This window comes from Pleurodeles waltl, chromosome 4_2, assembly GCF_031143425.1.
Source record: "Pleurodeles waltl isolate 20211129_DDA chromosome 4_2, aPleWal1.hap1.20221129, whole genome shotgun sequence".
Classification (NCBI taxonomy): domain Eukaryota; kingdom Metazoa; phylum Chordata; class Amphibia; order Caudata; family Salamandridae; genus Pleurodeles; species Pleurodeles waltl.
The window spans coordinates 26,798,238-26,821,970 of record NC_090443.1 but is presented as its reverse complement, the minus strand read 5'-3'; the positions used below and the strand labels follow the sequence as shown (position 1 = coordinate 26,821,970).

The window sequence follows — 23,733 nt, the reverse complement described above, 5'->3', positions numbered from 1 at the left end:
ATACATTTGATAAAGAGGCTTAAAGAGTATGTACATATTTTATTATTATAAAATAGTAATTACACATATTTCTTGATATGGGTCCCTCCATTGAATCCAATACAAAACCTGACGCCTGCTTTACACACTGCACCCGGCCGCCCCTGTGCCGCTGAGGGTGTGTTTTGTGTGCCTACTTGTACCCCCCCCCAGTGCTCTACAAAACCCCCCTGGTCTGCCCCCGAGGACGTGGGTACTTACCTGCTGGCAGACTGGAACCAGAGCACCCCTGTTCTCCATAGGCGCCTATGTGTTTTGGCTGCTGGTGTGGTAACTTTGGGGTTGCCTTGAACCCCCAATGGTGGGCTGCATATGCCGAGGAACTGAGACTTGTGTCTTACTTACCTCACAACCTAACCAATACTTACCTCCCCCAGGAACTGTGATTTTTGCACTGTGTCTACTTTTAAAATAGCTTATTGCCATTTAAAAAAAACTGTATATGTTATTGCTCTAATTCAAAGTTTCCAACTTACCTGTGTGGAGTACCTTGCAACTTATGTATTTACTTCAAATCTTAAACTTGTGGTTCTAAAAATAAACTAAGAAAATATAATTTTCCATATAAAAACTATTGGCCTGGAGTAAAGTTTTTGAGTGTGCGTTCCTCATGTATTGCCTGTGTGTGTACAACAAATGCTTAACACTACCCTCTGATAGGCCTACTGCTCGACCACACTACCACAAAATAGAGCATTAGAATTATCTAATTTTGCCACTATCTTACCTCTAAAGGGAACCCTTGGACTCTGTACATACTATATCTTACTTTGAGACAGTATATACAGAGCCAACTTCCTACAGAGGGTTTAAGGTAGTTGCTCAAAAATGGAAAACTGGGCAGCGTTTCTGGCCTTAGGCCTGACCCGGGCTGAACAGGCCCAAACAGGCAACTGCCCTTGTCCTCTACACCCTTAGCCTTGACGCCTGAGCTGAGACACCCTGAGCCCTAGGCTTATATAGCCCTATTGGCCAATGGAACCCTAGCCAATCGGAATCCTAACTCTAAACCCAAGAGCCAATAGGAGACCTGACCCTATTAGCCAATCACATCCCTAGCCCTGACAGCCAATCACAACAGGAACCCTGAAAACCTTTAAACCAAAAAGAGCCCTGGCCCTAAAAGCTTCATACCAATAGGAGCCCTAGCCCTAGTACCAAGCACAGCCCTAGTCCAGACAGCCAATCACAAAAAGAACCCTAAATCATTTGTTAAATAGGAACCATAGCCCTAGTACCAAGCACAGTCCTACCCCAGACAGCCATACCCCAGACAGCCATACCCCAGACAGCCAATCACAACAGGAACCCTAAAAAACGTTAAACCAATAGAAACCCTAGCCATAGTACCAAGAACAGCCCTAACCCCAACAGCTAATCAAAACAGGAACCCTACAAACCTTCATACCAATAGAAACCCTAGCACCAAGCACGGCCCTACCCCTGTCAGGCAATCACAACAGGAACCCTAAAACCTTTGTCCAATAGGAACTCTAGCCCTAGTGCCAAGTGCAATCCTAGCCCAGACAACCAATCACAACAAGAACTATAAAAACCTTTAAACCAATAGGAACCATACCTTAGCACCAATCAGAACACAAATTGTATCCCAACAGAACCAATAGAACTATAAACCCCAGCAACCAATCACAATAACATATGAAACAATCGATAGAAACTTATATAAGACCAAATTACCTTAAGACCAAGCCCCTGTGGAAGAGTGGAGGGAGGTGCTCCTCTATTCAGAATGCCCTTGGATACAGATAGGCAGAATCCACACTTCCAAGCTAGCAGAGTCTACTTTCCAGGTAAGAAACAGATCAGAAAGCACTGAAATACTGCTTGTCACGCACTCAAATATATGGCTTTGTCAAGACAAAAACAAGTGGGGCACACACTTTCCAAACACAGTTTAAATCACAGAGCAGATTAAGCAAGCTCCTAAACACACTATTTAGCCACTGAAGTGTATGTAGCTTTGTGAGAAACAAATGGGGGGTGCTTGAGCCAGTCTTTGTAAAAAACTAAGAGAGAAATTTCAAACAGTCATGGGTAAAAACAAAACAAAAAAGGAACAGTTTAAAACCACCAAGTTTGCTGAAACACAGGGAGCCTAACACAAACGCGCCACGGGTAGGAGAAATACAATTCTTAACAAATAACAAGAATACACAGATTAAGCAAACTCTTACCGGTCTCCTATGACTCTCGCTTACTAGGCTGTATTACGGCGCAGATAAAGCTGGGCTCACAATATGGAGGTGGTTGTCTTGGGGTTCCCTCCACAAACGTAAAGGCCCACTGCAGGTGTGAGGGGAGGGTCCAAGTTGTCTGGGAGCTAGGGAGCCAATCACCAGGCCCAGGTCCCTGTGGAAGGGAGGAGGGAGATGCTTCTCTATTCAGAATCTCCTTGGATACAGACAGGCAGAATCCACACTTTCAAACAGCAGAGTCTACTATCCAGGTAAAGGACAGATCAGAAGGAACTGAAATACTGATTGTCACGCACTCAAATATATGGCTTTGTCAAGGCAAAAACAAGTAGTGTGGTATTGGCATATGTTAAACATAGATTTGGAAAACACTAATGAGTTGTGTGCTCCCTAATTCCTCATGCTACTGGATCAGATAGGCTATATTTAACAAACGAAGTACTTCCAAGTACAGCTGTATGTTTATGACATCTTTACTTATGTAGAATTAAGGTCCAAATGTAGTTGACACGTGTTAAAAGTAGCACGTTTTTTAGTTAACACCACAAAATACTCACTGAAAAACAGGACATCAAAGAAGAGATATCACGTATGAAGAAGTCAAGTCATCCTACCACTATAGATTGGATCAAGATGGTCCCAGATCTAAGTTGTCTAGGAATAACACGCCTGCCCACCGAGTGTAACAGCTATTTAGTGAATTCTTTACCCCCAGATTGTGTTCGTAGGCCAAAATTTAGAGTCTTCGGATCAGCCTTTGCCCATGATCAATGGCATTCTGATGTCAAATTTTCCTATAGGGTTATATTTTTATGGAAAGGTATTGATGGTAGTCAGGATGCAATAGGGAAGTGTACACATATCTGGTATGAAAACATTTCATGTTACCCTTAGATAGATAGCACAGTAAGTCCTCAGAATGTCTTGAGACTAACTTCTGTTTCTTTGTTTCAGAGGAAATGGCACTGTTGATGTGGGCAAAAATATTGGTTGTAAGACTACAACAGATAACGTTGACATGCAGGGGGGCACTTCCAGCCTCATGGACTGTTCTAGGCAGAGTGGAGAACTACTTGATGCCCAGTTGCCACCAAACTGAGGTGGAATCTGCTCCTTTATGATTTTGCACACTCCAGTTTTGATAATTCCTGGAATTAATCTGACAGCTTTACATGAACACCCTATGACCTGTCCAACGACATTGCTGCATCATACTCAAAGAAAGAGAACTGCAGAATATTATGGTACAAGTACTTGGGGTGACATTCCTCAGGAGTATTGTTTGTTCAATGATGCACGTCTATTTTTTGGGAGTATTCTGCCATTTGTTCAAGCCACAGCAACAGCTCGGTGGTTGCCAATAACCCAATGGGAACTTCTTAAGACTATCAACACTACCAACAATGGGTTCAACGTGGTTAACGAAGAGCTGCGTGCAATAAGGATAGTAATGCAGCAAAGATATGTACTGGACCTTCTGAGGGCTATGCAAGAAGGGGTGTGAAGAGGACTGGAACAGTGTGCTGTAATTTCATCCCAGCGAATGATGTGGTTAATGGAACTTTATCAGAGGCCAGACAGACACTGCATAATCTACAAAAGAAAATGGTATATGAAGGAGGTGCCACAGATAATTGGTTTAGTGGGTGGTTGACATTACTGCCATACTGGACATCAGGATTGTTGGGAGATTTAATTCCATCTATTGTAGCCTTATTATTATTATCTCATTTCATACAGTTGATTCTAGCATGTTGTAGAAGAGTAGGTGCTAAGGCAGGAGGATGTTTCCAGTTGGGATGCTAACATATGTAGTAAATTATCAGGGTAATGTGTATCATTTAGTGCTAAATGTAGATTAGGGTTCACGTCCAATAGTTGAAATATCAACCAGTGGGGAGGATGTTAAGGAAAATGTAGAATATGAATATATAATGCAACAACAGACAATGACAGAAAGCACCACGCATCTGTACATAGTAAAAGAACATTGCAGGCCCAAAACTATGACTGACTGGAATAAAGTGAAGAGTTAACTTGAGGACTTAGACATAATGAAATAAGTAACTTGAAAGGGTTGTAGTTAAAAGCCAACTTGTGTTTAGCAAGCACGTAGGTATTTATGATTCTTAGCACACAGGCTCACTGGCAAGTACTTAGTGTTTCCAAATAGATTGTGACCCGATTAAACAACGAGTGCAGGAAATCTAATCTGTCAAGACTACATGGAGGTCTTACTTAGGGTTACAATGATAAATCACACATTGTATTAAAGTTGTATTTACCACAAATATGTATGTGTTCAAGAACAAAGAATCGTTAGTTTGCCAAGCATTGAGAAAGTCACACATGAAGAATATGTGGAAGATAGTTTAGAGTTTCAGGCAGTGGTTCCCAACATTTTGGTTTCTGTGGACCCCCACTTTATCATTACTGGAAACCAGAGACCCAATGAATCATTATTGGAATCCAGGGGTCCTCTCTCCACTCAGTCATTATGGGAAGCCAGGACCCAGGTCTAAACATCGTCAATGATTTAAACGTCAAAACAATACACAAAAAATACAGGAATAAGCATTCCATCAAACATACAAATGATAACACATTTTTTAAAATTTGCAAAGAAACCCCCCCAAAAAAATGTAAATGTTAATAATAAGGTTGGAACCTTTCTAAATTAGACTGAAGCTGCACATCTTCCATACTATATTCTGTTTAATGCACCTGGACTGCTCTCATATAGCAATCTGAGGGTACTAATTTATTTTTAGCCTCCAATTTCAAATTCCTGAACAGTTACAGTGCAATTTAAAACTTTCAATTGTACACTTCATTTATATGCACTTTATTATTTTTTTTTTAATGTTAGTTAATTTCTAACCAGTCACGGACCTCCTGAGGAGGCTTTTCCGACCCTCAAAGGGCCTCGGACCACAGGTTCAAAACTACTGGTTTGAGGGTTACGGGTTCACAGGTGTTCAAATGTTTTTCCTGTTTCAATTTATAACTGGCCAGTCAATTATTATTTACTGTTTTGTCATAAAGCATTGTGTGATTCTGTATATAAGAAGCTGTCTATACTACAGCAAATTGAGACCTGCTGCCTGCCTGTGTGAAGATGATCGATCTCCTGTCGCAACAGTAAAGGGCTGTCTCTACACTGCCAAAAAGGAGTTTGTCGTACTTTCCATTTTTTAAGTTTTGAATTACCCCGCAACAGTTTCTGTTTGAAATCAGAGCAAATAGAGCTCTTCTCTGTAGAGGTAGAATGATTCCAAATGACTTCAACTTCCGAGGAACTTCTATCCATTAAACATTTAATTTGGCTATTTCACCTGGGGCGGAAGCTCACTTCATGTCATAATCTTCCCACTTATCTACCATTGGATTCTCAACTCTGACCAAACCTTGCCCTGCAGGGTTTTCTCCACCCAGATCCCCTTTATCATCATCTGTATGCTAATTTCTAGAACGTCCCAAGAACATCTTCCTCTACCACATGATATCTCGGAAGTGCAGAAGGTGGTGTACCCGAACAACCCTTTGGAAAAAAGTGTGCCTGTAGCATAGTGTGTTGGTACAGATTTGCAGGACATCGCTTTGCACAATGTACAGAGAATCAATATTAATAATCATCAAGCAAGCCTTTTTTTGAAGTCAATAAATCAGTTTTTTATGCTACTTTGGGAGTGACTTGGTATGGCATTCCTGGGGTCTGGTCTAGCTGGATGTTCTAGTCTAGTAGGCATAAAGTGGTGAAGATGACACAGAAGAGGGGTTAATACCCTGCCTGTAACGCCGCGCTCAGACGCGGCGTCTCTTTCTGTCCTCGCGGGTGGAACACGCTACCGATATTCGGAGCGCCGTGCCCTGAGTTTTTTTACTATGCTTTCTGGGAAGCATATATTTCGCTCCCGGTCGCGCTACACTTACTTGTAGCCTTTTTACTTCTTTTGTTGTTGGTGGTGGGTTTTTTGTTGGTCCTTTTGCCTGTCTCTAGCCATGTTGTGTCCATCTTGTCTTTTTCGTGTTTTTGCCCCAGCATGCTCTGTTTTTCTTATATACTACTTCCTTTTTCCTATACTAGTCTATGGGCTTCTCCCAATCCAAGATGGTGTTACTTCCCTTTCCTGTGATGTCACTTCCCTTTTCTCAGTATATAAGTCAGTCAGTCTTGTTCCTCCTTGCGTTGCAAACACTTCCTTCTGGTTGTGCTGTTCGCTCCTGTTCTTTGTTCCTGCTTTTTTGCCTTGGGAGATTTTTGCCTGTTCTTGGTTCCTGCTTTTGCCTTGGGAGATTTTTGCCTGTTCTTTGTTCCTGCTTTTGCCTTGGGAGATTTTTGTCTGTTCCTTTTTTCCTGCCTTGTACCCTGGATATTGCCTATTTTTGTTTCCTGTTGTCAAGTCCTGTTTTTTCTTGTTTTCCTTCAGGAGTTCCTGTTAGAGGTTTTTTCCCCAGTGTTGGGGTTTTTTCCCTCTGGGACTCCTTCTGGAGGGTACGGTCTGCTTTGGCGTAGCCTGGCAAGCGGCACCGTGGCTACTAGAAGGGGTCGCCCTTATCTGGGAGTATCCAGGACCTGTAGAAGACTTGGTGTATTCGACAATCCGAAATCCAGAGGTGAGAAGTCCAGCGAAGTACGTGACACTGCCTTGGAGCGTTCCATTCCATCTTCTATATATCAGAAGTGTGCTTGTTTAAGAAAATAGCAAGAAGACTGTCTACCTTTCCTTCAGTGGTTCTTCTACCTCTTCTCAGTATTTCCATTCTACTCCATTTTCTGTCCAATCTACACCTTCTTTGTGTGTTTGTTTTTTTCCACATCTCTACTCAAAGATGTAGCGCATGCCAGGCTTTCTTTCATACAATGTTTCTTCCATCTATATTTATCCTCGTTGTTCCTTCTCCTGCATCTCATCTCCTATCTACAATTCTTATATGTTCCCTTCTCCATCACATCTCTTTTCAAGTTTGCAGGGCATGACATGCTGTGTTTCATACAATACTTCTCATCTCCTTCAACAGACTTCTCATTGATGAGGAAGGTGGGAAGAACTTGCAGAGTTTCAAGCTGTGGAATTCCATGGAGTTACATAAAAACTCCATGAAATTCCGCAAGAGGGCACAAATTGGCAAGTCACAATGGCTGCGATGAGTTTCAGCACAGGGAGCTTGTTCCGTGCTGAGAAAACAGCACGAATGGCACCAACTGGCACACCAGGGAGCACTGCTGCTCAGGGTGGTTTTGCCACCTCACAAGTAGGGTTTCTACTCGAGCATCAGCTTTCCCAACGCGAATGGTCGCGACCTCCCCCACTGGTAATATCTCGCTGGGTGCCCTCCTAGCGCCCTTACATCGAGTTAGGGGATGCCAATTCTCGTTCACCAACTTACCATTGCGAGCCGCATGCAAAAAAAAAAACCTTCACCATTTGCGGTCAAAAGAATTTGGCTGAAACTCCACATTATATTCTTAATGCGGAGTGGCCCAAACTCTGCGAACTCTGCCAGCAGAGCGGAATCTATTGCCAACCCCTAGTCATCAGTAAGACTAATGATTAAATGCCATGTACTCATTCTGTGCATGAACAGGATAAAAATAAGGAAGTGGCCCTTGCTGACAACAGGACAATGAATGCTGACAATGAAAGTCACAGTCAGAATGATGATCAAGAGCTTCCACAGTGAGTGTGCTGTTGAGTACGTCATCACCACAATACGTGGTGAAGTGGACGCCTTCATCATGATGAGGGAAATGTTCTGTTTTTTTTGCAGCAACCATCCTTTAAATGCTCTAACCTCCACGGAAACGAACATTGGGATGAAATAATAATTCCTCAGAGCAGGCAACGGTCAGCTCATTTGCTTCATAATTTTTTTTAGCTCTGTGAGCAGAAGCCAAAAGTTTTTCTCTATTGTCATTTTTTTAAAGCAACAGAGAGTGGCTTTGATTTATTTTTCACCTGAGAAACTGACTATTTCAATTTAGAAAAAACGGTTCTAGTGTTTACTTGCGGACTATTAATTACTTTGGAATTCATATTTTGTTGATCTACTTTCTCTCTTTAAGCATGAACCTCGGATTATTAATATTGTTTCAATTAAATGTTAATTTAGGTTTAGCATGTGGATGGCAGCGTTGCATCATTAACAAGCATTTCAATGCTCAATTTACATACTGCCTATGGTCCCGCTAAACAGAACAAGAAACTTCTAACAAGGTACACAAATATACAAACCAATGTCAAAAGTATATACAACACAGTCCTACATGTACATTTGCAATTTGCACTTACTAACATTTTAAAACTTTAATTATATTAAAATTAACAAATATGACTCCTCACTTGTCTTTTTACACAACTTATGTATCAAGGTTTAACATTAGTTTTAACTGAATTTCTAAATATATATTTTACAAAAATACAATGCTCTATTTACCAATGCTACATAGCACTAGTAAATAGATCCAAAATACGAGACCTATTGGATTTGCCAATGCTTGTTTTATATTGTTACCACTGAGGCCCTGATTTATACTTTTTTTGCGCCGCATCTGCTCATTTTTTGACGCAAATGCGGCGCAAACTTACAAAATACAATAGTATTTTGTAAGTTTTCGCCGATTTTGCGTATAAAAAGTATATATCCGGGCCAGAGGTTCATATTTCAAAATTAAATCTCATACATAAGCTGTCCGCTACTTACACGGGACGTCCGTGACTCCACCCTATGTCAGAGCTGATCCCTGCTCTTCTTAATCACAAGGACGTCAATTTTGACTGCAATTTCAGCCCGTCCGAGTCGCATACCAGCCTCACCCACTGATAAATATAGTCTGGAGTTCGTCTGGGTGAAGTGATTGTTAACGTTCTAAGGTGACTTAGGATTGGTGCATTGGTGGAACATGGACCAATCCGAGTGCGCCGAGCTCAATTCCGGAGTGCTGATTGGCTGCGGGGTTCGCACATGCCTCTGGGCCAGCTATCCTCCTACACTACAGGAAGGGGCTCTAGGCTGGGCTGGTTCGGTTTTGCAGTGGCTAGCATTTTTGGAGCGAGCCACGTGCGCCCATCTCGGATCTGATTTAGCGCAGTTCTGCATTAGAAAAGGGAGGAAGTAGGAGTAGGGCTGGTCACGGCTGTGCTTGTACCGAGTCATCGGAACCGATCTCACCCTGTTGGGTGACGGTCTGATCTTTTCGCGGCTGGCGGTCGGCCAAGTAAACCCTGTGTGGTGGTGCCCAGTGGTTGAGGTCGGTGCGCAGACACTCAGAACACCGGCACTGTAGGAGCCCGAGCATTTGCTGTCTGGTGGCTTATTGGAGGCAGCCACACCGCAGGCTTCCCGGAGGAGGGGCCCTGGGAGGTTTTCCTGTAACAGACTGCTGTGAGCGAGAAGCGGCCCTCTAGTAGCTTCTCCGGGCCAAAGAAGGCTGTGGGGATCTGGATTATTGCACAAGGGACCCAGCGAAGTCTCCCTGCTCGACCAGACAGTGTGTGTGTGTGTGTGCCCTCTGCGATTTGTGGCATACTTTTCGGAGGCAATCGTAACTCGGCTATAACAGGACGGGAAGGGCACCCTCGACGGAGGCCCCGTTCCTGTTGGGCCATCTTAGTACTGCATTTCTGATAATAGGAGCACACGAGCTCCTGTGTTAGTCGTAGGGTATTTCCACACACTGGATGACTCATCCAAAGATGTGCAGATGCGCCACAACCGTCAAGTAGAGGGTTGGTATGGGTGATGCTTGGCGAGGCTGGATTTCCCTACAGCGCTCTTGCCCTCATTATGTTGCTGCATTTCTTTCTAAGAGCTTATTTATACTAAATGTTGTGCTTGCCATGTTGGGTGGGGACATGCCTGTCCCCAGGGCCTAGTTGGTATGCAGTGGGAGGGTAGGGTTGGTGAATGATGCATACAATATGGGAATGTCCTTCTGACTTTTGCATACATAATAATGATGATCTGACAACTGCTTGCTTAGCAGAGTTTTACTGATTCATGTCATTTTTGGTCTAATGATGTTTCATGCAATACAGTTTATTTTTATATAACTTGTAGATTCTCTTTTGTAGTGTATTTATTTTGTCACTGGTGTGAATGTGTTGTGCAGATGTTTTACACATTGTCTCTAGGGATAAACCTGACTGCTCTGCGTCAAGCTAACAGGGGTGAGCACAGGTTATCTTTGGTGTGTAATTTACTCGCCCTGAGTGCCTACCTTAGCCAACCCAAAAATCCATTTATAACAACCACTAACTTCTTTGCAAATGAATGCCCAGTTACTAGTATGAGTACTGGTCTTCCTTAAACAGTCACCCATGAGTGAACACTTATGTGCACAGAAATATTGCCAAGCAAACAAAACACATATAGTTTCCAATCCTTCAAAAATGGCCGATCCCTTATGTTAGACCTCATTTGCATAAATGGGAAGTCTGCTTGCTTAACTTCCTGTAGTTGTAAAGCTAAACCAAATTTGAAGCTGAAACTTTACAGGAAGGGAGGGATGGGAAACTATGACTGTGAAAAGGAAGACCTGGCCTTGGAGTAATAAAGATTGCCTGTAAGTTCCTGGGGCATTATCTCCGTGCCCATCTTCCTTGTCTCAATCATTACCCGTGAACTGATACCCAAGCAGTCATTGGCTTCATAAACAAACATTGCCAACATCATATTGCTACATGCTAAGCATTAATGATATAAGCAACTTCAAAAATGGAAACATATTATTATTGATAAAGATCCAGTTATTCACAACTGAGCTGAAACAAGATTCTCCAAACGCAGAAGACATGTTTCCCCAACTGCAGTCTATGATGCTTCATAAACATGTGGGGAGCAGACCAACCAGGTGCTTCACAAACGTCTGACATAGATGCACCCTTGATTGATGCCTAGGAGGCAACATCCATCTTAGGACCTCCCTTCTGCCTGGACTGACAAGGCCCACTAGAGCAGAGGAGGGCCAGACCTTTGGAGCCAACGCAGTAAGATCTTGCCTTTGACGTTTTGGTGAGAATGGATCAGGTAGTGATGTTAGTTAGGGGCAGAGCTGAGGTCCTCAGAGGACCACTTTCCAAAGAAACCTTGACGTCTCCACTTTGGATTGTCCCAGAATGTTGTGCAGCAGGTAACTGGGAGGAGGGTTGACATGGCACCAAAGGATTGTCCAGGAGTTCCTGGCTCCTAAAACATTCCACCCCACTTACAACCCCTGAGAGACAGTTGAGAAGACCCTGGACCTGGGAGTTGACAACAGCTGAGAGGATGCGCAGCTGGAAGGAGAAGCTGCCTGAAGCCTGCAAAGTATGGACTAACGACTTTGACTCCAGCTGACCCCGGGACTAGTTTTTGTCTCACCAGGCCCAGTGGCACTGGCCCCTTATGCCCCCTCAGGACCAGTTGGGGGAAAGGTCCAGGTAGACACTGCTGCTCCCCGGGTGCTCTTCAAGAGTCCATGGGGCATGGTGAATGCAGGCAGGAGGACGTTTTCCAGGCTGGGTTTAGATGAGCTGCACAGGATGTTCGTATCAGAAGGAGTGGAGCACCAGGAGCCAGGCAGAGGAGAAGACTGGTGCAGGGAGCTAGAAACTCCAGCTCCCTGCAAAATGCTCCCTTTAGACACCAGAAGGCCTGGTGAGAATACTCCTGTTGACTAGCCTGGCCACCGGGTGCAAAATGAACTCAAGATTAAGAATATTGGCAAAAAGGGGCCCAATGTATGCTTCTTCAAAGATTTGCCTTTTTATAAAAAGAAATACCCCATAAGAAAAGGAGCATATGTGAGTCTCCTGCAGCTTCTACAAATCCCCAGAGTGGGTCTGGGCCCAAACTCGGTTCATTGTTTTTATTGCATCCTTGGGGAGGGGCCAGGCATGGGGCCCCACCCCCTTATCATCTGCTCCCCAGGGAGCCCCTATCACCTTGAGGGCCGGCTCATTGGGGTTTGTAACCTGATCCCTGACATGGGAGGGGAAGCACTGCTATGCCCCCTAGTGGCAGTGTGCGGCCCCTACCCCCATGTTGCAGCGAGGCAGTGCGCACACTGTAGTGTCCACACCCTGTCTGCATGAATGGGGCAGAGAATGAAGGTCCCAGCTCCAGTGCCAGCAGTCAGCAGTGACAGCTGAATGGAGAGCTGGCTTTGGCAACTGGGAGTGGGCTCGCAGATCTGCCTCCAGTGCACCGCCAAGTCTGCGGGTGACCCAGGTGGGCCTGGGGAACCCAAATAAGAAAAACAAAAACGAAAAGCCAAAAACACATAACAGTATGCACCATGAGGCAGTGAAAGTATAAAGAGCACAGTAGCAAGGTTGCTCATCTATTCATAAATCCAGGGTGGTGCCCTCAATAATGCCCTATGAGGGCTTATTTGTATATGTTGTTTTGCTTATGTGGTGCATTGACGCCACCAATGTGCGGTACAAATATTTTGAGGGCTTCAGGAGGTGCAGCAGCTCAGAAGTCAGAAGTAAACCTACCTCTCCAAGGTGAGAGGTTTTTCATTGGTTTAAACACCCCTAGAGTTAGAGCACTGGGTGCGGGGACTTCTATTGATTGGGCCTATAGGTACCTTATGTAGCCTGTAACTAATGGAAAAAGACTCAGACACACATTTAGTTTTAAATGCCAATACTTTATTGATGATTTGAATATTGAACAATGCTCCTGTACTATTATTATAAATAATGGTTATGACTGGTAGTACTATTTTCTTTGATTCTAATGGGGATATCACAGAGAATCATAACGTGGATGTTGTATTAATTTGGTGACACCTTGACAAAGCCAGTAGAGCACCCTTATATAAACTCACACCCCTTATGATGGGTAAATTTACAAAGTAAATCCTGTGCTTATTTATATCAATGCAGTGACACTTTGATAAATATGTGCGTTACTTACACCCCCTTGCATTGTGATGTTGCATCTGGTGTAGGTTGGTGATATTGTCATTATGGGGTTCAAGAGCCACTAGGGTTGAAATGTGATATGAGGGTGTCACCAAAGGTATTTCCATGTACCTGGCTATATATATTTGTAATATAATGCATAATATTTAGTAATGTGGATGTAACAAAAGTATTTGTCATTTTTAAAAGAAAAAGCACTGACTGGACAATAGTTTGAGTGTTGTTGTTGTTGCATGCCAGTGAATTTTGGATTGGTAGCCCACACCACCTCCCCTGATTAGGCCTTGGACTGTTCTGCTTTGCTACTCTGAGAGAGGCTAGCGCTACAGTGGAGTACCTGGTTCCCAGTAAAAATTGAATTGTGGTCCTTTTACTTGTAAAGGACTCACATCCTTCACAACTAATAACCCACTTTCTTACAGAGCTGAGATCCCTTCAGGGGGTAAGGCTGAATTGATATCAACCGGTGAGGCTGGATTGATAATTGCAATGCCAGAGGATACTATGCCATCCGTGTTCAACCTGGTACTACCAGAAGAACCAAGGTTTTGTCTTCCCTGATCTTCTGCAATACTCTGAATCATAGGAATCAATGCATAAACCAGAACTTTGGGACATTGAATGACAATGTGCTTATCTTCCAAGCATCTGAATAGAACTTAATTGTTCAGAAATAATGGAGCTGAGAGTTTTTCTCAGAAGTAAAGGGGTCTATCTTCGACATGCCAAACTCTTCACTAACTGCTGGTCTACACAGCATCGATGATGATCTCATTGAGGAAAAAACTGCTAAAATAATCTGCTGCCCATTTCTCTTTGTCCTGGAAGATAAATAATCTTAAAAGACCTCACATTGACTTCTGGCCGTAGACAGAGCCCCTGTGCCAAAATATTAAGAGTTTGCACCTGGCAACCAACCTGTTGATTTACATAATGCATTACAACTATATTGTGTGATTTGAACATGTAGATCGATTATCTGAGGAGACAAATTTAATAGAACTAGGTGAACTGCCTTGAGCTCCCTCCAGTTTGATGACATGTCTGTCTGCCAACTCACCCATGCCCCCTGCATTGCAGAATTTTCAAGAGTAGCAGCCTACCCCAACTACAGGCTACTGTTGTCACTATCCTGGTTGAACCACCCGTAACAGTAATCCCAATTCCTTTGAAAAGTTCTCAGCCACCATTGTAATGCTTCATGGGCCTGGTGGTCATTTGAATCTTCTGTTTGAACTGCTGCGAACTCAGATCACAGTGGCTCAGTAAATGATTTGCAGGGCATACAAGTGAAGTGTAGACCAGCGTAATATCATCAGAGTAGATGCCATAGGTCCCTGAATTTTTAACAACTCCCTTATTGGTGGAGCTGCGCATGCTAGTAGGGATAGGAGTACTCTAGTCAATATCTGCCTCCTTCCCTGAAGTAGAAATACTTGTCCCAAGTCTGTTGAACGGAACTCCCATAAACATAGGATTTTGGGTTGGAAAGAGATGAGTTATGCCGCGATTTAACAAAATGCCATGCAGTTGGACAAGCTTGCACACCTCTTCTACAGCCTTTTGTGCCTTAGGTAAAGAAGAAGAACAAATATGCCGGTCATTCAGGTAAGGAAAGTATCTACAATGGAAAATTCTGTAGCTGGACACAAAACAAAGATACTTTTGTGAAGCTGGATGCACTTGAGCATGAGCAGATGCATTGAGTAAGGAATATATGAGTTCACTATTGAAAGAGATTGGGTTTTAGTTGAGTTAGGTAAGTGCTCACCTCAAATAATGGTCACACACCTTGTCAGCGTGAACACTCAGTTCACTACAAGTCTGAGCTCAATCCCCTGGTAGCTGTGGCACAGACCAGACATGCTTAACATGGAGGCAAAGTGTAAAGTATTTATGCAGTACTAATACAGTAATAAAGTCAAAATGTAGAACAATAAAAACCCCAAATCGAATTAGAAAACTAAAGTAAAATTTAATAAACAAAACAACACAAAAAATAGAAAAGTACACAAAGGCAAACCAAAAATATGAATTTTCAAAGTTACTTTTCCTTAATATTTATTAAAAGTCCGACTTCACCATTGAATCAGATGTTTAATAACTATTAAAAATAGTTGTTAATTCTTTTTCTAGGTGGTCCGACTCCCAGATACAGAACTAGTATTTTAATCTGTACTCTATTTTTCTATATAGGTCAGCCAGGTCTGCCACAGTGAAAACTGTTTTTTGGGCCTGGTCACTGTAGAGACATGATAATATTAATTTTCTACATGTCCCACTTTTATATTCCATGCACCCTACCTTGTGGGCTACAAGGCTAGTATAGAGGTGACTTTTGAATATTTAAAAGGGAGGTTTTTACTGCTCAAAAAGGGTTATTTAACAGCTTACACTGCAGGTTTTACACTGCAATAGTCCAGCTACATGGGGTACGCCTCTAGCCATGTTTACGCTGCCACTGTAGTAGATGGCACAGTAAGTGCTGCAGTCCACAAGTAGCATTTAAGTTCCAGGCATGTGTGCACTTTTTATGCCATCTGCTAGGGATTTACCAGCAAATTAAATGTGCCTATCAGGAATAGGCCAATTTAAACATGGTTAGAAGAGGAGCACATGCACGTTATAACTGGTTAGCAGGGGTAAAGGCACAGAGATCTAAAGCCAGCAAAAATATAGGGTCCAGCAAAATGTGAAATATCCCGGGTGAGAACACAAAAAAGGCAGCCTTCCTAAAATATCTCTTTGACAAAAATTGAGGGAAAGAATGTCTGTATCCTTCCATTCTGTGTCCATGGCCACCTTAATGGCACTATGAAAGGTAAGCATTTCTGATTCCTTCTTCTGATATTAACAGAAAAGGTCCTCACTTTTTTCCACAATGGAAAACTCAGGAAATGCCATATTCTCTCTTATGTGTTGGAGAATGTCCTTTAACTTAGATCCCTGAATAAACCTCTCCTTTATATTATCTTCCTTATTGTCTTGCCCATCTGCATCCATTAGATCTGGGTGCATTTTCTTTGGCGAGGGAGTATTGTCACTGGATTTGAATGCTGCTGCCACAGCCATCTCAATTATGCGCTGAATATTAGCCATTGATGAAACCCCTTCTAAACTTTCCTCTGCATTTAGGGTAAAATTATTGTCCTCTGCATTGTGCCTTTTCTCACCACATTTCTGGAACGGCTCTACACTGGTACCAAAAAGCAGTATTACAAATGAGGACACGCTTGCCGACATTGGAAGTGGGGGGGTTACGTGTCCCAGTGATCCTTGGGTTCCTAGAGGTGGCCCTTTGCTATTTAGCGTGGCTGGACTTCCTGTAGCACGGGACTCGCTTACTGACACTAGACGGGGGACTACATATCCCAGTGATCTTTGGGCTCCTGGAGGCAGCTCTTTGCTCTGCAGCACCTGGTGCTATTTAGCACAGTTGGACTTCCTGCAGTGCAGGCCGCGCACGGACCGCACCCGGGTCACGTGTAGGCCTGTCCTGCACCTGTCAGCATCCGGAGGAGGCTGGGCTGAGCCACCCTTCTAACATCCTTCGTGAAAGTGCAGTGAAGACTGAAGTCAGGGTGTCCCTTCCCTATTCTGTGCTCCTGCTATGAGTAATTTTAGCTCCCAATTACTTGGTAGAGGAGACTGTGCCATGGCATTTTACTATACAAAAGTATACAATTCTGCACTGGCTCAATTATCTAAATTTGTTTGGACATCTGTTGATGTACTGTGTACTGCAATGGGGAAACATAGGCCAGCTACCAGTGTGCAGCAGCACCCACTAATCCCTCTCTCGACGGCTTTCTACATTGTGCCATGGGGGTGGTTAGCAAAGAAATTGAGTTAGCTGAACTACGATTATCTCTATCTTCACCACCCAGTGAGTCATGCCTCCTCTCACCGAGGGGGAATCATGAAGTGGGTTATGTGTCAAGCAGTACACTCATGGATTCTAACCCCATTGTGACCTCTCCAGCTATTTCTACTCTGGCACCTACTGCACCTTTGGAGCCTTGTGTTGTTATTGTTCCTCCAGATTGCAATGGCTCTAAAGGGAAAAGGAAAATAACAAAAGAGTGCAACAAACCCAAACGTCTGCGGACAGCACCCAAAAATTCAGAGGGGGACATAGAGGATTGAATTAAGGATATGATTGAGGCTATGGTGGGGATCATCTGAGTGCAGTTTGTAAGTGAACTGGAGGCAAATTTGGAGGCAAAGTTGACTTCCATTAACCAGTGACTAATAGCTATTGAAGTTGCTCTTGAAAAACTAAAGTCACAAGTGATGCCCTCTACCATGCATATGCTTACTAATATACCTGCTGTGCCTGTTACAGTGTGTAATCCCCCTGTGTCCACCCTGCCAACAAGTAGGCTTGGTGATTGTATGGAGAACTGTTCTTCACATAGGAGTAGTGCTCTCCCTTTACCCACCAGAGGTGGGGAGCGGGAGGATTCCCAGCAGTGTCGGGAGGAGAGTGGGAACAGAGTAGGGCAAGGGGGCAAAGAACCTAGAGAGGATGGAAAATCTGTCCCAAACCAATCATCAAACCCTGCAGTACTCAATCTTTCTCCTGAGGCACGCCCATATGCGGTAGTGCTACCTACCGTGCCCCCTCTTCCAGGAATAGCCATTGAGTTGGTCCCTCAATTAATGAACAAAGTACTTTATTGGTTGCACAAACATGCTAAGTTTCCATTCCTAATGACCCCAAGTATAATAATTGTTCGAAGGATAGGGTGGGTTTGTCCACTGCCAAAGTGTTGCACTGGCGATTGTGTGATTGTTAACTTTAACTCCCCTGCCAGTTTCCGCAATGTTTTTTCTAATTCCTTTACAGGTGATAGCATTCAGGAGGGCATGTCACTCCACCCACTGGACTTCTTTTATTCATCCCAGTGTCATGCAACTGACCCAGCACGCCACCAAAAACAGAGGTGGGCCAATATTGGCGGATCTTAGGCAACCCTGCAGGCAACAACAGCTAGCAATTATTGCATGTCAAAATCTGATATATCTGGCATTGGTCGAGGTTTGGGACCGATCAAGCTCCATACATCTGCCGGTATAGACCTGGCCTTGTGGCAGTGCCTGCTGGATTGTTGGAAATTTCTGGTACTGAGAGCTCGGATAGATCTTTATCGATTTCACTGTATGGGGGGCTGTTTTCCCCCCAATGTTACAACTGGGGGTTCCCTTGTAGTACTCATATTAACTGGGGATGAGGATCAAGCGAATGTGCCATAACCTGGAATATCGCAGGGATTAGGTCCAAAATGGAAAATCCATCATGTGGGCAATTTATTCCAGGAATCCTGGGCCGTAGATGCAATGTGCAAGTGTGGCTACAAGAGCTTCTGGATTCCAGCGAGCGGATTGGCACCAGGATGACCATCTGGAGGGATGCTCGCGTGGGTGAGTGCATCTCTATGTTGTTCTGTAGCTGAACTTAAAGTGGATTCAAAGGATATCCCAGGATTGATTTTCACTCCACCTAAAGGTGCACCTATTGCACCAATAAGCATTTATAACAGAAGCATAGGGAAAATAGTGTGTCTCCTACATTGCATGTTTTGGATAAGATCTTCGTGGGCCTCTCTGGTACCTTTTATGTAATTGTTTTGGCCTAACCTATTAACAAAATTACTCGCCCTTGCTTGCTGGGCAAAAACATTCCAGACCTCTTACACGCAGACAACACTCTCCTTTTAGCTAAAACTAGGACAAGCATTCATAATTTGGTTGGTAGTTGTTACACATTTTGTAAAAGTTATGGTTTAGAGGGGAATGTTGACAAAACGAAGTTGATGAGCTACACTAAGAGGAAGCAGGTACACGGCACTGTGGTACTGTAAAATTAGGCAGTGAGGTATTGGAGAAGATATTGGAATTTGATTATTTAGGGGTCAGAGTGGCTGACTCTGGATCCTGGACTCCGCAAATTGTGAAAAGTTCTCAAGTTATAAGCCATAGAGTGGGAGCCATCATCAGGATGGCAAGGGGGGCTCAATGGTTTCCCATTGGCCCTGCAATAGAAATCTATAAAATACAGGTATGGGGGGCAGCACTTTATGGGGCAGAATTTTGAGGGTGCAGCGATTTCTCCTCCCTGATTATTAAAGAAAACAACTTTTTAAGACCCATTACTGGGTTGGGAAAGGGAACTCCCCTGATGCCCCTAACACTTGATGTAGGGATAAATTATTTTGCACAGTTGGTGGTCCTAAGGATGCTCTTATGCTACGTCCGCATTTGGACCACCAGCGGTCTACAGGATTATAGATCTGGCCTTAGTGATATTCTTAGCCTTGAATCACAGACTTCAAAGATCAAGTGGTTAGGATGGGGCTCAGGGAGTTCTAGGAGGATCCTTTGTCCATCCAGGTCAATGCAACTAATAGGGTTAAAACATACTGGGAGAGGATAGCTGCCCAAAATGAGCAAGCATGCCACAGAGCTAGCCTCACAATGCACACATCTGTGCTAAAAGCTGAGGAATTCCTTAACTACATACGCCCAGCATGAGCCCCCACCTTGTTTTTGATGTTCCAATATGGAAGCTTGCACTTAGCTGCTTTTACCATGCAATGGTATTCTTCCAGCGAAGATTTGAGTAGCTAAACTTTTTTCCTGCTACTGAGGAAACTGAGGAACATTTGCTCTTTTATGCCCCAAATACGCATTATTATTTCAAGACAGGAGGCTAGCATTAAGCATAAATCCTGTATTCACTCCTGTGCAGCCATTAAAAGCTTCCAAAATAGAACATTGAAAAACATCACTATAACTTAGAATAGAATGTGCAGTCCATAAAAGCAGCTTATCCTCCGTTTCTCCCTCTTGCTGCTTCTGAGCAGATAAGTACACATATATTTTGGTTGTAATGGATTGTTTAATTTGAATGTTGGTTTTATAGCTTCTTTATGTAGATATTGTATATCTATAGTATAATACCTAAACCTAATATATGGGTTGCAATATAATGATATCTAGTGGTATTTATTAGCGTGTAGATATATTTTGTAAGGTTTGTTTTGTCAATTTTGTGCAGGATTATGTATTTTATTTACCCTTTATCTGAACGATCCTATTTTTTTTAATTTTCAAACCTAGAATAGTATTGTGGTGTATTTGCTCTTCAGACACTTTCTGATGTTTTTATCATTTACGTTGAACCGTACCACTTGCATTACAGGCTCTGTTAATGCAGTGCCGAAGCTGAAGTTCGATTTGTCTTTCTTTGAGTGCGGCACCGCATCCACTCGGTCAAGCACGTTGGTGCTGGAGTCAACGGTGGTTTCATGGCGTTGACATTTTTCGGCTCAGACGAGCTTGCGTGGAGAATTTTTAGGCAGTGTTTTTGTTTAGCAATGAGGTTTGTTCATTTTCCCATTGCTTGCAGGGAATTGGGCTGGTTTTAATGCACCAGTTGTTGTTTCTAGGGGGAAATAGATCTGCGAGTCCTGTTGCTTAGCAACGCATTATCGAGCCAGCATTTCTCATCAGAAAGGATTGTGTGGCGTTTAACGATCACTCTACATTTTGCAATAGTTACAGTAGAATTTTGTGCATAATTACTATTTTAACATTGATATTGATTTTTATGCTTGTGAGTAATATTTTAAAGAAGCCTGTGTGGTAGCATGGAAGGTGAGAGTTTTAAGGTAAGATCTCAGGAATCCTCAATAAGGAAAATGATTTGTGAGGCTTTAAGTGTAGTAGTACAAAATTCCGTGAAGAAAATTTGGGATAAAAAGGAAAAGAGACCTCTAAATGAGGAAGAATACTTTTCCTTATCAGAGACTGAAGAAGGGCTTAGGGGCCCAGAAGGAAAATGTGTGAAAAAGAAGAAAGCACATTGAGGTGACTTCTAAAAAGAAAGATGTTCTAAGCAGCTTAAAAAGGAATGGTGTACAAAGCGACATGGAGGAAAGGCATCTACACGCTTCAGTTGATTTATCAGCAAATGAGATGGAGATAAAAGAACAGACATCCAATTTGGATGAATATATTCTGGAATTATCTTATAATGATAATGTTGATGAGTAATTTAGAAACCTCAAGGAGGAAAGTTCTGAGGAATTAAAAAAGATTAGAGATCCGATTGGAGAATTTTTTTTGATCCACATGATATAAGGCATCCTAGAGGTAAGGATTGGTGACCATTGGACCATGTTGCAGAAAATATTAGTCACTGGATGAGAAGGCTTTTGGAGAAGGCTGAATCCAATATTATGAGAGCAGAATGCGCAAGGCCAAATATAGACATAGAAGTCACTATGACTCCCAATCTGGATCCAGAATGAATTACTTACATTTTTTAAATAGGAAGAGATCCCAGGAAAGGTTTAGAAAGATCTCTCAAGCAATGCCAAGATAGGCTATTGGATATTTTGGGACTGCTAGCAAGGATGTTTGATCTCATTGAAGAGGCTTACATGAAAGACACTGATATGAATATACATTTACTTAGAGGTTAGTGCCAAAGCTCAATTTGTTTTTTAGGTAATGCCAATAGGGGATTATTGGCAGAAAGGAGAAAATCACTTTTAATGCGTATTAACCCAAAGTTGGGTGTTTTGGCTAAAAAAGAACAGAGTGAGAATCCAAAGTGCCTTTTGTTTGGTGAAGGCATGATGAAGTCTTTGGGTAAATTTGTGCAGACTTTCACAAGCCTAGCTAAAGCCCAATTTAATATGGGCAGAGTTTTTAACAGGAATCATAATTTTTCTAGACAGGCTGGAAGGAGAGGACAACCTTCCAGCTGGGCAAATTATAAGTCCCAGTATTAGGGAAATAATTCATGTGGATACCAAGAGAGTAACAGAGAAAGCCTAGGAGATTTCTATCCCCAAAGGGGAAGATCAGGGAGATATCGGTCCAACAAAGGATGTGGACAGACTGTCAGTGTTTCACAAGGTGAGTATGAGGACAATTTTTGGTTTTACCCCAAAATGAGTGGGAGGAAGATTAAGATAATTTTAGAATTGTTGGTGAGACATCATGAGGGTTGCATGGGTGTTAGAGGCAGTTTGAGGTTATCAAACATAGTTTATAAAAATACCTCATCAGGAAAAGGAACTAAAGCAATTGGTGTTCCACTCGGAATTAGAGGGCATTGTCATGGAGGAGATAAAACAAATGTTAGAGAAGGGTGTGATATTAAAAGTGGCATTTTCAGAAGAAAAAGGCTTTGTACATACTATTTACTTAGTAGAAAAGAAGGACAAAGGGTGGAGACCGGTAATAAATTTGCGAGATTTAAATCAATTCATAATTTACAGACATTTCAAAATGATTCCCATGGGGGAAGAGAGTCAAATATTTCAAAGGTTCAGATAGAAAGAAATCATCTATCAGTTTTTGCGTCTTCCATTTGGCTTATCTGCGGCCCCTTGGTGTTTTATAAAAGTTTTGAAACCAGTCGTAGAATATCTGAGAGAGAAGGACATTTGATTGTTGATCTATTTGGATGACATTCTGTTAATGGGGCAGAGTGTGAATGATTCAAAACAACAGATGATGATTTGTGCAGAAATTGTTGGAATATCCAGGTTTCATAGTAAATCTAGAAAAGTCAGTTTTGATACAAACCAAGCGACTGGAGTTTTGGGGTTTATATGGTGGACACACAGATGTGTCAATTAGTTACCAGAGAAGAAAATAAAAAAGATAAAACAAGAGGTATCTTCAGTATTGAGGAGGAACAATGTTCAGTTGAGAGAACTAGCTTGAGTCATTAGTTTGTAATCTTCTTTGATACAGGCGATTTTGTCAGGTCTGTTACATTATCGAGCACTTCAAAGGTTAAAGACAAAAAGTTGATCCAGAGTTCTTTGGTAAGGAGACAAAATAGAATTGGATCAGGAAGTGAGACAAGAATTAGAGTGGTGTGAGCAACTTAGGGTGGGGAGCCTGTTGCTTAGGACAAGAAACAGGAAGTTTATGGAAAGCAGAGCAAAGGGAGAGTTACATAAATTGTTCAGAGTTGAGAGTAGGTTTGATTGTCATTCAGAGTTTCAAGAATCATTTGGAAGGTCAAGTTGTACTTTTGAAAATGGACAATATTTTGGCGGTAACTTCTATCAACAAGTTAGAAGGATTGAGGTCGAAGAAACTGTCAGACTTGGTACAAGAATTGTGGGAATATTGTTTGGAGCACAATATAAGAGTATTTTTCAGAAATTTCTAATGTGATGGCAGGTTGGAATTCCAGTAATCTGAGAGATTACAGCGATTGGAAGTTAAGGGTGGATTTCTTTCAGAAGATTCAAATAGCATGGGGTTCTTTTTACATCAAGACTAACTTATTAGTTAGACAGTTACTTGAGTTGGAGACGAAATCCAGGTGCAGTAGTGATAGATGCATTTACTCAGGATTGGAGAGGCCTAATGGGTTATGCTTTTCCACCTTTTTTAATGATTCAGAGAGTGTTGATTGAAGTGAGAAGACAGGAATGTCAGATTGATCTAGTGACTGCATTTTGGAAAACACAACCTTGGTTTCCCCAGCTGTTGGAAATGTCAATTGAGATTCCGTATTTAAATAATGT

The 23,733-nt window shown here is 42.5% G+C and overlaps 1 protein-coding gene across 1 annotated transcript in view; it reads right to left on the bottom strand.

Annotated features, from left to right (window-relative positions):
* IL27RA (interleukin 27 receptor subunit alpha) overlaps positions 1 to 16,414 on the bottom strand; it is a 182,028-nt gene extending 165,614 nt beyond the window's left edge. Inside the window, exons 1-3 of the mRNA XM_069233137.1 lie at positions 16,042 to 16,414; positions 13,592 to 13,778; positions 8,961 to 8,982 (exon numbers count right to left, since the gene is read on the bottom strand). Of these exons, the coding sequence (XP_069089238.1) occupies positions 8,961 to 8,982; positions 13,592 to 13,778; positions 16,042 to 16,414 (582 nt within the window). The remainder of the gene's footprint in view (positions 1 to 8,960; positions 8,983 to 13,591; positions 13,779 to 16,041) is intronic.
* Positions 16,415 to 23,733: the final 7,319 nt, after the last annotated feature.